Genomic DNA, 12,257 nt, shown 5'->3' with positions numbered 1-12,257 from the left:
ATATCTGAACTCTGTGATGACAAAATAAATACCATTTATAGCAACTTTTTCTTTTCTGGAACATTTACAGTTACCTACATAATTTTTTTTACAAGTCCTTCCCTCCCAAACAAAATCAGTCACTAGTCCTCTGAGAGAATGCTATTAATGCCATGTTTAAATTACAAATATACTAAGCCCAGGGCTTTTTAAAATACGTCTAGAATATTTTTTTTCCAATAGGCAATTAGCATAAATACATACATACATATATATATATATAATTCTTATGTATCCTAATAAAGGTTTAAAATAATTTGTTAAACTCTTAAAAAGGAACAAAGGGTATTTCTACTCATACCTAGTAATGTATGTAGCTTCCATTGTTATAGTAATTTACCACTCAGAAATCTCTCCTATGGATATTATTTTTACCTCTGTATGATGTAAGGAAGTACTATCCTTATGTTAGAGTTGAGGAGCTGCAACATAGTTTGAACTAATTTACCCAAGGTCATTTAGACAGAATCTGGCAGTGCAGGAGTGGGAACCCAGTCCTGCTAAGTCTTAGTCTGAACCCCTAGACAATCCTTTATTTCAGATAGGAGTATGTTTTAAAGAGCTAAGCAAAAGGAAAACAGGAGTGTTGAGCAAATATTCATGTCAACTTAACTAAACTGAGTACCGTCAGACACCTATAATAGTACATCCTTCAAAGATTTCTGTCTATAATTTGAAAGCATAACACAACAGGTAAAGTAGTCTGAAGAATATACATAAACAATTGAAGACAAGAAAGAGAAAAATCTTATTTTACATGAAATAAGTTGCTTTTTCTGTATGGAAATAAACTTCTAATTTTCTTTCAAAGATCATGGAAGGTCCAGCATTTGGTTAAAAAACAATATGGGTGAAGCAAAGTGGGAATTCCTTTAGTCAAGAACTGTCTGGTAACCACATCTCAACATGATCTCTGTCTTTGGAGGATGTCCAAGGAGAATTCCCCGACAAATCCAACCAACCTGACATAGCCAGCAAAATCTTCTTTGTGGTGATATTGAGACCAATGAAATATTGAGTGTATGTAGTTCTATAGCATCACCTTATTGTGGATTATTTTGAGTTGATTCTCCTCCAAGGGACACCGGATTCTCTGGATTTGTGGTCTGTCAGAAACCATTATCAAGGACTGAATCAAGATCTTGGTTTAGTACTGGCGGTCTTTGATCCAGATATGGTGGATCTTTTGAATTATAATTTCATAATTTGTATAGTATTAAATAGTATGACTGTTCCTGTAATAATACTGTGTTCTTGGTTTTCAAAGGTTCCTGTACCAGATGTCATGATGCCCAATAGTATGCTATTGCCAGCAGCTGCTTCAGAGAAATCTGAACGTGACACACCTGCAACCATTACAGCTGAGGGATCTGGGAAATATCCAGGTATGCAAGAAAAAGCCCAGACATGTAAAAGCTAGGTATGGGCAAAATCATTTTTTTCTTTCTCAGTAAAGTGAATCCTTTTTTGGCTTGCATATAGCCACAGAGATAAAAAGAGAAAAATAACAAGACACCTGAATTTGGCTGACTGCACCCAGGCAGAGCTACTAGGATGCATGTGTATGCCACGTGTATGTTGCTTGTGGTAGTGGCCTAGCCACTTTGAAGGTAAGACCCTCCTTGTTTAACTAGCAGATATGACCCAGTCCTAAAAGGCAGTGGCACTTTCACCAACATTGATGGGGAACGTTAGGCAAATGATCCTGCCTGCCTTTCCAAGAGCAGGTTTCTTATCCTGGGCACTCACTATATTCTGTGCTGGGAAGCTGCTTTGCTACCTCTCACAGCATGCTCCTCCCTCTCTCCTCAGACCACTTTCCTCCTCCTTTCTAATCACCTGTCCTACCTATTGACCCCATTTCTAATTGGGGTCTAATTGACCCTCCCTCTTTCTTATGTTTTGTTTCTTCTTCTTGTTTGGTGCTCTCATTGCACCAATAAACTCCTACCTTATGACAAAGAGAAACCCTGTGCCACTCCCGGGCCAACTGCCACTGCCTTTCTGATAATCATGTTTGGATTTTATTACTTTTTTTTAACCTCATGTCAGTCCTGTCTACTTTATTCTCTGGGGCAAGGATGGGTCGCTATACTTTGCTAGGCCGACACATGGCATACCAGGTGCCTCTCTTGATTTCTGATGAAAAAACCCATTAATACTATGTGCTATTCTCTTCTACTTGTGTAAAAGACACTTAACTTTCTTTAACTAGGTGAAAGTCCTGTGGATGAGAAAAGTACCCCTGGGATCGATGAATCAAAAACTGGAATGGAAATTAAGACTGAGGAACAGAAGCCACCTAAGGAATCTACTGAAACGCCAGATTGGAATAAGAGCAGCAGTAAAGATATGAAGACCACTGACTCAATGACAGATCAGCTAAATGAACAGCAGAAGAAGCAACAGCTCTCTGTTTCTGACCGCCACGTCTATAAGTACCGTTGTAACCATTGTAGCTTGGCTTTTAAGACTATGCAGAAGCTTCAGATACATTCCCAGTATCATGCTATTCGGGCAGCTACCATGTGTAGCCTTTGCCAACGTAGCTTCCGTACATTCCAGGCTTTAAAAAAACACTTGGAAGCAGGCCACCCTGAACTCAATGAAGCTGAACTTCAGCAGCTGTGTGCATCTTTACCTGTCAATGGTGAACTCTGGGCAGAAAGTGAAAGTATGGCACAAGATGATCATGCACTAGAACAGGAAATAGAAAGAGATTATGAGATGGACCAGGAAGGTAAAGCAAGTCCCGTAGGAAGTGATAGTAGCTCTATTCCAGATGATATGGGCTCAGAACCAAAGCGGACCTTACCTTTTAGAAAAGGGCCAAATTTTACTATGGAAAAATTTCTAGATCCATCTCGCCCGTATAAGTGTACAGTGTGTAAAGAGTCTTTCACCCAAAAGAACATTCTCTTGGTCCACTATAACTCAGTGTCCCATCTACATAAACTCAAAAAGGTTTTGCAGGAAGCATCAAGTCCTGTCCCTCAAGAAACCAACAGCAGCACCGACAACAAACCCTACAAATGCAGCATTTGTAATGTTGCATATAGCCAAAGTTCTACGTTGGAAATCCATATGAGATCTGTGCTTCATCAGACAAAGGCAAGGGCTGCAAAATTAGAACCAAGTGGTAATATAAGTAGCGGAAATAGTGTAGCAGGGAATGTTAATAGCCCCAGCCAAGGAATGCTAGAATCTATGAGCTTACCAGCAGTTAACAGCAAAGAAACACATTTAGATGCCAAAGATTTAAATAAAAAGCAAGCTTCTGAATTAATTTCTGCTCAGCCTACACATCACCCACCCCAGTCACCAGCACAACTTCAAATGCAACTACAGCATGAACTGCAACAGCAAGCTGCATTCTTTCAACCCCAGTTTCTAAATCCAGCTTTTTTGCCTCACTTTCCAATGACACCAGAAGCACTGCTGCAATTTCAACAGCCTCAATTCCTTTTCCCCTTCTATATACCTGGGACAGAATTTAGCTTAAGCCCAGATCTGGGTTTGCCTGGTTCTGCCACATTCGGTATGCCTGGAATGGCTGGTATGACAGGATCACTGCTAGAAGATTTGAAGCAGCAAATACAAACTCAGCACCATGTTGGCCAAACCCAGCTACAGATACTGCAGCAACAAGCACAACAGTATCAATCCACCCAACCCCAACTTCAGTCCCAAAAACAGCAGCAGCAAAGTAGCAAGCTGATGAAAGCAGAGCAAAATACCTTAGTAAGTACAGACTGCCAGCTCATAAAGGATATGCCATCATATAAAGAGTCAGAAGAAATTTCTGAGAAACAAGAGAAACCAAAGCAAGAATTTAATAATGAAAATGAAGGACTAAAAGAAAACAAAGATATGAAGAAGCCAAAATCCTCAGAACCAGCCATCCCACCACCCAGAATAGCTTCTGGAGCAAGGGGGAATGCAGCCAAGGCTTTGTTGGAAAACTTTGGGTTTGAGTTAGTTATCCAATACAATGAGAACAGACAAAAAGTACAGAAAAAAAGCAAGACTGGTGAAGGTGAAAACACAGACAAACTGGAATGTGGAACCTGCAGTAAGCTCTTTTCCAACATTCTTATTCTGAAGAGTCATCAAGAACATGTGCATGGACAGTTTTTTCCATATGGAGCATTAGAAAAGTTTGCCCGACAGTACAGGGAGGCGTATGACAAGCTTTATCCAATTTCTCCATCTTCTCCAGAAACACCACCGCCTCCACCACCGCCTCCTCCACCACCACCACCTCCTCCTCCTCCAACTCCTTCTCAGCCTTCTTCAGCTGGGGCTGGAAAAATTCAAAACACAACTCCCACTCCTTTGCAAGCTCCACCACCCACACCACCACCGCCACCTCCTCCACCACCACCACCTCCTCCTCCACCACCACCACCGTCAGCCCCACCTCAAGTCCAGCTTCCTGTTTCACTTGATCTCCCGCTTTTCCCTCCAATTATGATGCAGCCAGTGCAGCATCCTGCATTGCCTCCTCAGCTTGCCCTCCAGTTGCCACCAATGGATACTTTATCTGCAGATCTTACCCAGCTTTGTCAGCAGCAGCTGGGTTTAGATCCCAATTTCCTGCGGCACTCTCAGTTCAAGCGTCCACGTACAAGAATCACAGATGACCAGTTAAAAATCTTGCGGGCTTATTTTGATATTAACAATTCTCCAAGTGAAGAGCAGATCCAAGAAATGGCTGAGAAATCTGGTCTTTCACAGAAAGTTATCAAGCACTGGTTTCGTAATACGCTGTTTAAAGAACGACAGAGAAATAAAGATTCTCCATATAATTTCAGCAACCCTCCCATAACAGTGTTGGAAGATATCAGAATAGATCCTCAACCTGCAGCTGTAGAACCTTACAAGTCTGATGCATCTTTCAGCAAGAGATCATCTAGGACTCGGTTTACTGACTACCAGCTTCGTGTCCTCCAAGACTTCTTTGACACAAATGCTTATCCAAAGGATGATGAAATTGAACAACTTTCAACTGTACTTAACTTACCTACTCGAGTTATTGTCGTATGGTTCCAAAATGCACGACAAAAAGCTCGCAAAAGTTACGAAAATCAAGCTGAAACTAAAGACAATGAGAAAAGGGAACTGACGAATGAGCGTTACATTCGAACTAGTAACATGCAATATCAGTGCAAAAAGTGCAGTGTGGTCTTTCCCAGGATCTTTGATTTGATTACACACCAGAAAAAGCAGTGTTATAAAGATGAAGATGACGATGCTCAAGATGAAAGCCAAACTGAAGATTCTCTGGATGCCTCTGATCAAACAGTGTATAAGAACTGCACAGTTTCTGGCCAAAATGACTCATCAAAAAGCCTGGCAGTCACAGCAGCAAGCTCTGGCTCTGGTTCTAGTACTCCTTTGATTCCATCACCCAAACCAGAACCTGAGAAGGCTTCTCCTAAACCAGAGTCCACAGAAAAAACAAAACAAAATGAAATCATCTCTAAGCAAACCGATACAACTTCCCAAAGCGCCAAACCAGTACAGTCTACTCCAGTAACCTCTTCTGACCCTCAGCCCTCAGCTTCTCAACCACAGCAACAAAAACAATCACAGATAGTAGTAAGACCTCCTTCCGCATCACAAACCACACCTGTTCCTTCCAGTCCTTTACCAATTTCAATGACTTCTCTACAGAACAGTCTACCTCCTCAGTTATTACAGTACCAATGCGATCAGTGTACAGTTGCCTTTCCAACACTAGAACTTTGGCAAGAGCACCAGCACATGCATTTCCTAGCAGCCCAAAACCAATTTCTTCACTCACAGTTTTTAGAAAGACCAATGGATATGCCCTATATGATATTTGATCCCAATAATCCTTTGATGACTGGACAGTTACTTAATAGTTCTCTTGCTCAGATGCCACCACAAACTGGCGCATCACATACGGCACACCCTGCTACAGTTTCTGGTTCCCTGAAACGAAAACTAGATGATAAAGAAGACAATAATTGTAGTGAGAAAGAAGGAGGAAACAGTGGAGAAGATCAACATCGTGATAAGCGTTTAAGAACTACAATTACTCCAGAGCAGCTGGAAATACTCTATGAAAAGTACCTACTAGATTCTAACCCCACCAGAAAGATGCTAGATCACATTGCACGTGAAGTGGGACTGAAAAAGAGAGTCGTACAAGTCTGGTTTCAGAACACAAGAGCCCGAGAAAGAAAGGGACAATTCCGTGCAGTTGGTCCAGCCCAGTCCCATAAAAGGTGTCCTTTTTGTCGAGCTCTGTTTAAAGCAAAATCAGCTTTAGAAAGTCACATTCGCTCTCGACATTGGAATGAAGGGAAACAGGCCGGTTATAGTTTGCCTCCAAGTCCTTTGATATCAACTGAAGATGGAGGAGAAAGTCCACAAAAGTACATATTTTTTGATTACCCATCACTGTCATTAGCAAAAACTGAATTATCAAGTGAAAATGAATTAGCCTCCACTGTATCAACCCCTGTTAGCAAAACTGCAGAAATGTCACCGAAGAACCTCTTAAGTCCTTCTTCTTTTAAAGCAGAGTCTAGTGAGGATATAGAAAATTTGAATGCCCCTCCTGCTGACTCTGGATATGATCAAAACAAGACTGACTTTGATGAGACTTCATCAATTAATACAGCGATTAGTGATGCCACAACAGGGGATGAGGGGAACAATGAAATGGAAAGCACGACTGGCAGTTCAGGGGATGCAAAACCTGCATCACCTCCCAAAGAACCAAAACCACTTGTGAACGACACGCTACCAAAAGCTGCAACTACACCTACAAATGAGAATACCGATGATAAATTTCTCTTTTCCCTAACAAGCCCCTCAATACATTTCAGTGAAAAAGATGGTGATCATGACCAAAGTTACTACATTACTGATGACCCTGATGATAATGCCGACCGCAGTGAAACTTCAAGCATAGCTGATCCAAGTTCACCTAACCCATTTGGAGCTAGCAATCCCTTTAAATCCAAAAACAGTGATCGGCCAGGCCACAAACGTTTCCGAACACAAATGAGTAACCTTCAGCTTAAAGTTCTCAAGGCTTGCTTTAGTGACTACCGGACTCCAACAATGCAGGAATGTGAAATGCTAGGGAATGAGATTGGCCTGCCCAAACGTGTGGTCCAGGTCTGGTTTCAGAATGCCCGGGCTAAGGAAAAGAAATTCAAAATTAACATAGGGAAGCCATTCATGATAAATCAGACTGGACCTGATGGGACAAAGCCAGAATGTTCTCTATGTGGCGTGAAATATTCTGCGCGTTTGTCCATAAGAGATCATATCTTTTCCAAACAACATATTACAAAAGTGAGAGAAACTGTGGGAAGTCAGCTAGATCGGGAGAAAGATTATTTAGCTCCTACAACGGTAAGACAGCTCATGGCACAGCAAGAATTGGATCGCATAAAGAAGGCTACTGATGTGCTAGGATTAACAGTACAGCAGCCAGGCATGATGGACAGCAGTTCCCTTCATGGTATCAGTTTGCCAGCAGCTTATCCAGGACTCTCTGGCCTTCCTCCTGTTCTTCTGCCTGGAATGAATGGTCCATCCTCCTTACCTGGATTTCCACAAAGTTCAAACAGTAAGTCTATAAGGGGATGATTTTCTCATTTTATTAATTTGATCATCTTGCATAGTCACCATCCCCTTCTAAAACACAGCATATTGTGCATTCGTCTCATGCTTGTGAGACTAGTGTGAGTAGCTAAAAAGTACTGCTATGAGGTGTACTCAGTTCAATTCTCAATTGTTGCTGTAGCCTGGATGATATCTCTGATTTTGCAAAAAAACCTGAATGAATTTTAATTGAAATCTATTGACAGAAATGTTTTTAGTCCATATTAGGCTTCTGTAACAAAAGCAATATAACAATACCACTGTTATGCTTTTTTTTTTGTTTTGAATGATACTCCTTTAGGCAAAACTTGGGTTTGAATTTTGGATTTATATTTTTTGCATGCAAATATTTAAAGTAACATCTCATGAAGCACAAAATAGTAATTCCCACATAATCGATTCATCAGACATTTGGTCCACCCCTTAGAGCAGTCCAACCTGTTGTTTAATTCAGAATAAATATTTAAAATAAAATGCTGCCCAAGACCCTCTATTATATTTCTGAATAATTGTCTGCTAAGATAAGAAGGTTTTTGTTGAAGGTGATTTATAATGGCAGTTTTATTGTGATCCAGGTTCCAGGAGCTGTTGAATATCTCTTACCCCTAGTTTATAAAGTCATTGCAGACATGTACCACTTCATTTGAGTTTGCACTTTTAACTGAACACGTAACTCTGTTTTACTGCCTGTTTTGACTCTGGTTTTTGCTCACATTGGAAAACACTTCCTCTTGCAATAAGTTGCACTGAAGTTAGAGAATCAAGTTTTCTGCAAAATGATTTTTTTAATGAACCTAATTTATTTTCTTGTATTAGGCTCCAATTTTGCAGTCACAGTTCATTGTGAGTGCAGCCTTGCAGATTGAAGCTCTCCCATTCATCTTCTAAATTTGCACATTCATATCAAATATGGTTAAGACCCCTCACCTCATTTTATCCAGTAATTCCGCTTGCTGTTGATCTCTAAACTTTGATTTAGAAAGCAACTCACTTTGGCAAGTAAGGTAGGGGCTTAATCATCAGTGCTGTTAAGACATACTGAGACTGTAGCAATGTCTTCTCTGCTACTCAGCTCTGCTTTGATTGATGATGATCATATTATTGTTTCCCTAAGTGGTGGTCAAAGCATCTTGTTTTTCTCTTCATTGGATCAGAATGGCTTTCCTTCCACAATGGAGTCTCTGGCTGAGTGCCCTCTGGCTTTTGTCAAACAGTTATTGGCACAAAGAGTGCATATAAAGGAAATATAAAGTTGCTGTATTTCCTTCTTAATGGCATACAGTGTCCAGGTCCAAAAATGGCTGGTTGTTGTTCATTAAAATTATAGATATGGTTTCTCCATATAATTTCACTAAATAGCTTTGGTTAGGTTGACCTTCAGGTAAAATGGGCTCCAGAAAACTCAGGCTTTGTCCATACTACTAAATGAAATTTGCTTGGGAAGATATTATTACATTCTTTTACTCTCAAAACCAGGAAGTCCCCATGCAAAGTGAGTCTTGGAAATGGTCGTGGATCCATGATAGCCTCTGAGCTGTGCTCAGGAGTTGTTTAGAAGAATTCTAGTTGGCCTAGGCCAAAACAGTGCCAGTGACCATTCTTACCATTTAACTTTATTGATGGTTTAGTTTCAGTTTTTGGGAAATGTTCCCTGCTACTGTTTAACTTGCTAGTATTAATGTAGCCTCAGAGTCTGTAAATTGTCCTGTTAATAATACAAAAAGTAGTATTACAGGCCAACTGGTCCATAATAATTCAATTTTCAGGTTTTCTAATTTCCACCAAATATCTCTTCTTTGAGATAAATTTAAATCATTAGTACCATAGCATAAACAGTGCACTGCCAATTGAGATGGATTTTTACCCCCTTTCATCTTGCATCTTCTTAAGGTTAATTAGCCCATTGTGGGCAAAGCCCACTGTGTAAACTAGCTAGTAGAATCTCGTTGTTAACTTTTTCTTCTGCCATATGCTAAATAGCCCCTATATCCCCCTTTTGTTGCCTGGCAAATACTTGCATGCATAAATCTCCATTCCCTAATGATACATAATGGAGCAGTCATAGTGAATGAAAAAAAAAAAAAGGTTATTTTAATCATTCATCATAGAAAACCATTAATATACTCAGATGTTCTTTAGTATGTGCTCAACACTAGTATTTTCTGCACCTAATTAACCCATTTCTATTTTCTTCTCTACCCTGCTTTGGCTGGTAGTTCACATTCATATTTGATGCTAAGAATTGTTTAAGAAGTATCTTTTTGGAAGCAGGCTTCCAAGCAAGCTTTTCTTTGGCAGTTCTTCTAGCAGTGCGTATATTCTCAGCCAGCAGGACAATTGTTCTGCATCATTCTTTGCATGAAGGATTTTCTGAAGCTAACTCCCTGATGACTCACTATCCTATACTTCAAGTCTACTTGTGAATTCCACTGCAAGTGTGTCATTCTTCTCTTTCGGACCCAATCCCAAAAATGCAGTTCAGAAGAAGTGTCACTAAATATATTCAAATATTTACCTGTTTTCATTGATGCTTACAGGGTTGGTAACTGTATTTCCTGTGGCAAAGCCCATCCATTCTGTCCTACATGTTTGTTTAAAGGACAATGTCAACATTAACAAGACCCTCACTTTTAAAGAATATGTTTGCTATTTGTTAAGACAAGGAACTAGTGAAACTATAATAGTAAACATCAGATTTAAAATTCTCTTTTGTGTTTCTCTTTATTCACGCTAGACAGAGAAATTAGCCTGATTGATTAGTTTCACTGGTTAATACAAGTTTATGAGGGATTTTACTTTCATGTTCTTGCATCCAGTACTGTTTATGGGTTTCCAAAAAGGTACAAAGCACAGCTAAATTTTGCAAAATACTATTCTTTTTTAAATGCAATATTTGCTTTTACAAAAGGCTTGAAATGGAACACTTGAAAATAATGCTAAATCACAAAAGATGGAAATATTCAGACTGCAGTTCATTTTATCTTCTTTATGTAGGGCTCAAACTGGACTTTTATTTGCAAATTATTAGATTTGTCAAAATAAGATAGCTTCATTTCTGAATGAAAGGATCCATTAACTTTAAATTCAGTTATTTTGTTCTAAACCAAGTGGTTTTTAATGTCAGAATTATTGTGTGGTTCTAGGATGATATGTCGAAGAATCCTTTCACCTGTGGATATGTTTCTCTAGATAATGTAATTATACCATCTTGCAGGCATCAAATGCTGAGCAAGGTCTCAAAATTACTGCTATGTTTGCTCAGCATAATTCCTAATATGGAGTTATTTGGAGGAATTCTAGTTCATACAGAATTTTAGTTCCAGCTCATCTTTGTTCTTCAAGCCCCTTCTTATTTTCTAGGTGACTGTAGATAGAAGAGTTCACCTGCTGTTTTCGGCTGTTCTTAAAATTCACATTCTCTTTTCTTCTCAGCTTTGTGTTTTTGCCTATGATCCCTTGCAGAAAACTAGTGCTTCATCTTGCTTCTAGCTATTAATACTGGTTCTATGAACCTTTTAATGTCACCATCATTACCATAGGTTCTTTGCACATCACTTAAGCCTGGGCTGCCTTGAAGATTCACAGCAGCTTTTTCCAAGAATGCACACATCGCTGGCTAATACGTACTTAGTGGTTTTTGAAATCTTATCAAGAGAGAAATTTGATTCAGCAGTCATTACTTTCCGTATTATTAGGGCACTAAATTCTATTCTTTGTTTGCTTTTGGCCCATTGATAGCAGTTTCACTTTTTTCACTTTTATATTTTTAGCCCTCTGATTCCTCCAAGAGACAAGAGAAGTCTCTCCTCTTTGATAGTCACTTCAAAGAGTCAGCAGGATTAGAATATTTCTTCATGATTAGTGAATCTACACCTCTCATGTCTGGAAATGGGGCCTTAGTTTCATCAAGTTTTCTTCATTGAATTTTGGAAACCCTCATTTCCACATTTAACTTCCAATAAAACAGGTGGATTTCACTATTCTATTGCAGCCTATCTGGATATTTAACTGAATTCTGTGCATTTCAACTAAATTCCAAAGAATATCTGGAAAATAGAATAGATCTTGGCTGGTCTGGGCATCATCAGTGTGAGTGGACTGAAGACAACATGATGTGTAAGGGTTGAAGAGGTTAAGAATAGAAAGAAAACGGAAAATCCTAAGTAGCTGACAAGCCCAAGTAACCATGACAAAGCTGGGGCAGCAGTTCATACTAATTGCATCATTCATGCATTTTCCATCTACAGTATTTATCATTTAATATATTTTCAGCAGACTCCACACACAATTGCCTGTTACTTCCTGTTGAAAGCATAGGGGCAAGCAATACCTTCGATGTTATTGTGCAATAAGTGTAGCAATTACCCACTTTTTAATTATAACTGTTGTGACTTGTTTCACTGTACTATCTAATCCATGCTCACAATGCATTTTAACTCCTTAGTGTCCCCTACCATTAAATAGGAGTAATGACACGGTGACAGTGACAAACATTAAATGGCCTCTTTGTTAAATCTGATAATTATTCCCTTTGAATCCTAATTGCTTTATTCCTAACTAAGGCTAAGCAC

The 12,257-nt window shown here is 39.4% G+C and overlaps 1 protein-coding gene across 1 annotated transcript in view; it reads left to right on the top strand.

The window, feature by feature from the left end:
- Positions 1-12,257, top strand: part of ZFHX4 (zinc finger homeobox 4) — a 122,074-nt gene that overhangs the window by 106,897 nt on the left and 2,920 nt on the right. The window contains exons 8-9 of the mRNA XM_009574229.1: positions 1,307-1,424; positions 2,255-7,651. Of these exons, the coding sequence (XP_009572524.1) occupies positions 1,307-1,424; positions 2,255-7,651 (5,515 nt within the window). The remainder of the gene's footprint in view (positions 1-1,306; positions 1,425-2,254; positions 7,652-12,257) is intronic.

The sequence above is a fragment of the Fulmarus glacialis genome, unplaced genomic scaffold, assembly GCF_000690835.1.
Source record: "Fulmarus glacialis isolate BGI_N327 unplaced genomic scaffold, ASM69083v1 scaffold9363, whole genome shotgun sequence".
NCBI lineage: Eukaryota > Metazoa > Chordata > Aves > Procellariiformes > Procellariidae > Fulmarus > Fulmarus glacialis.
This window is presented reverse-complemented; position numbering and strand designations above follow the sequence as displayed.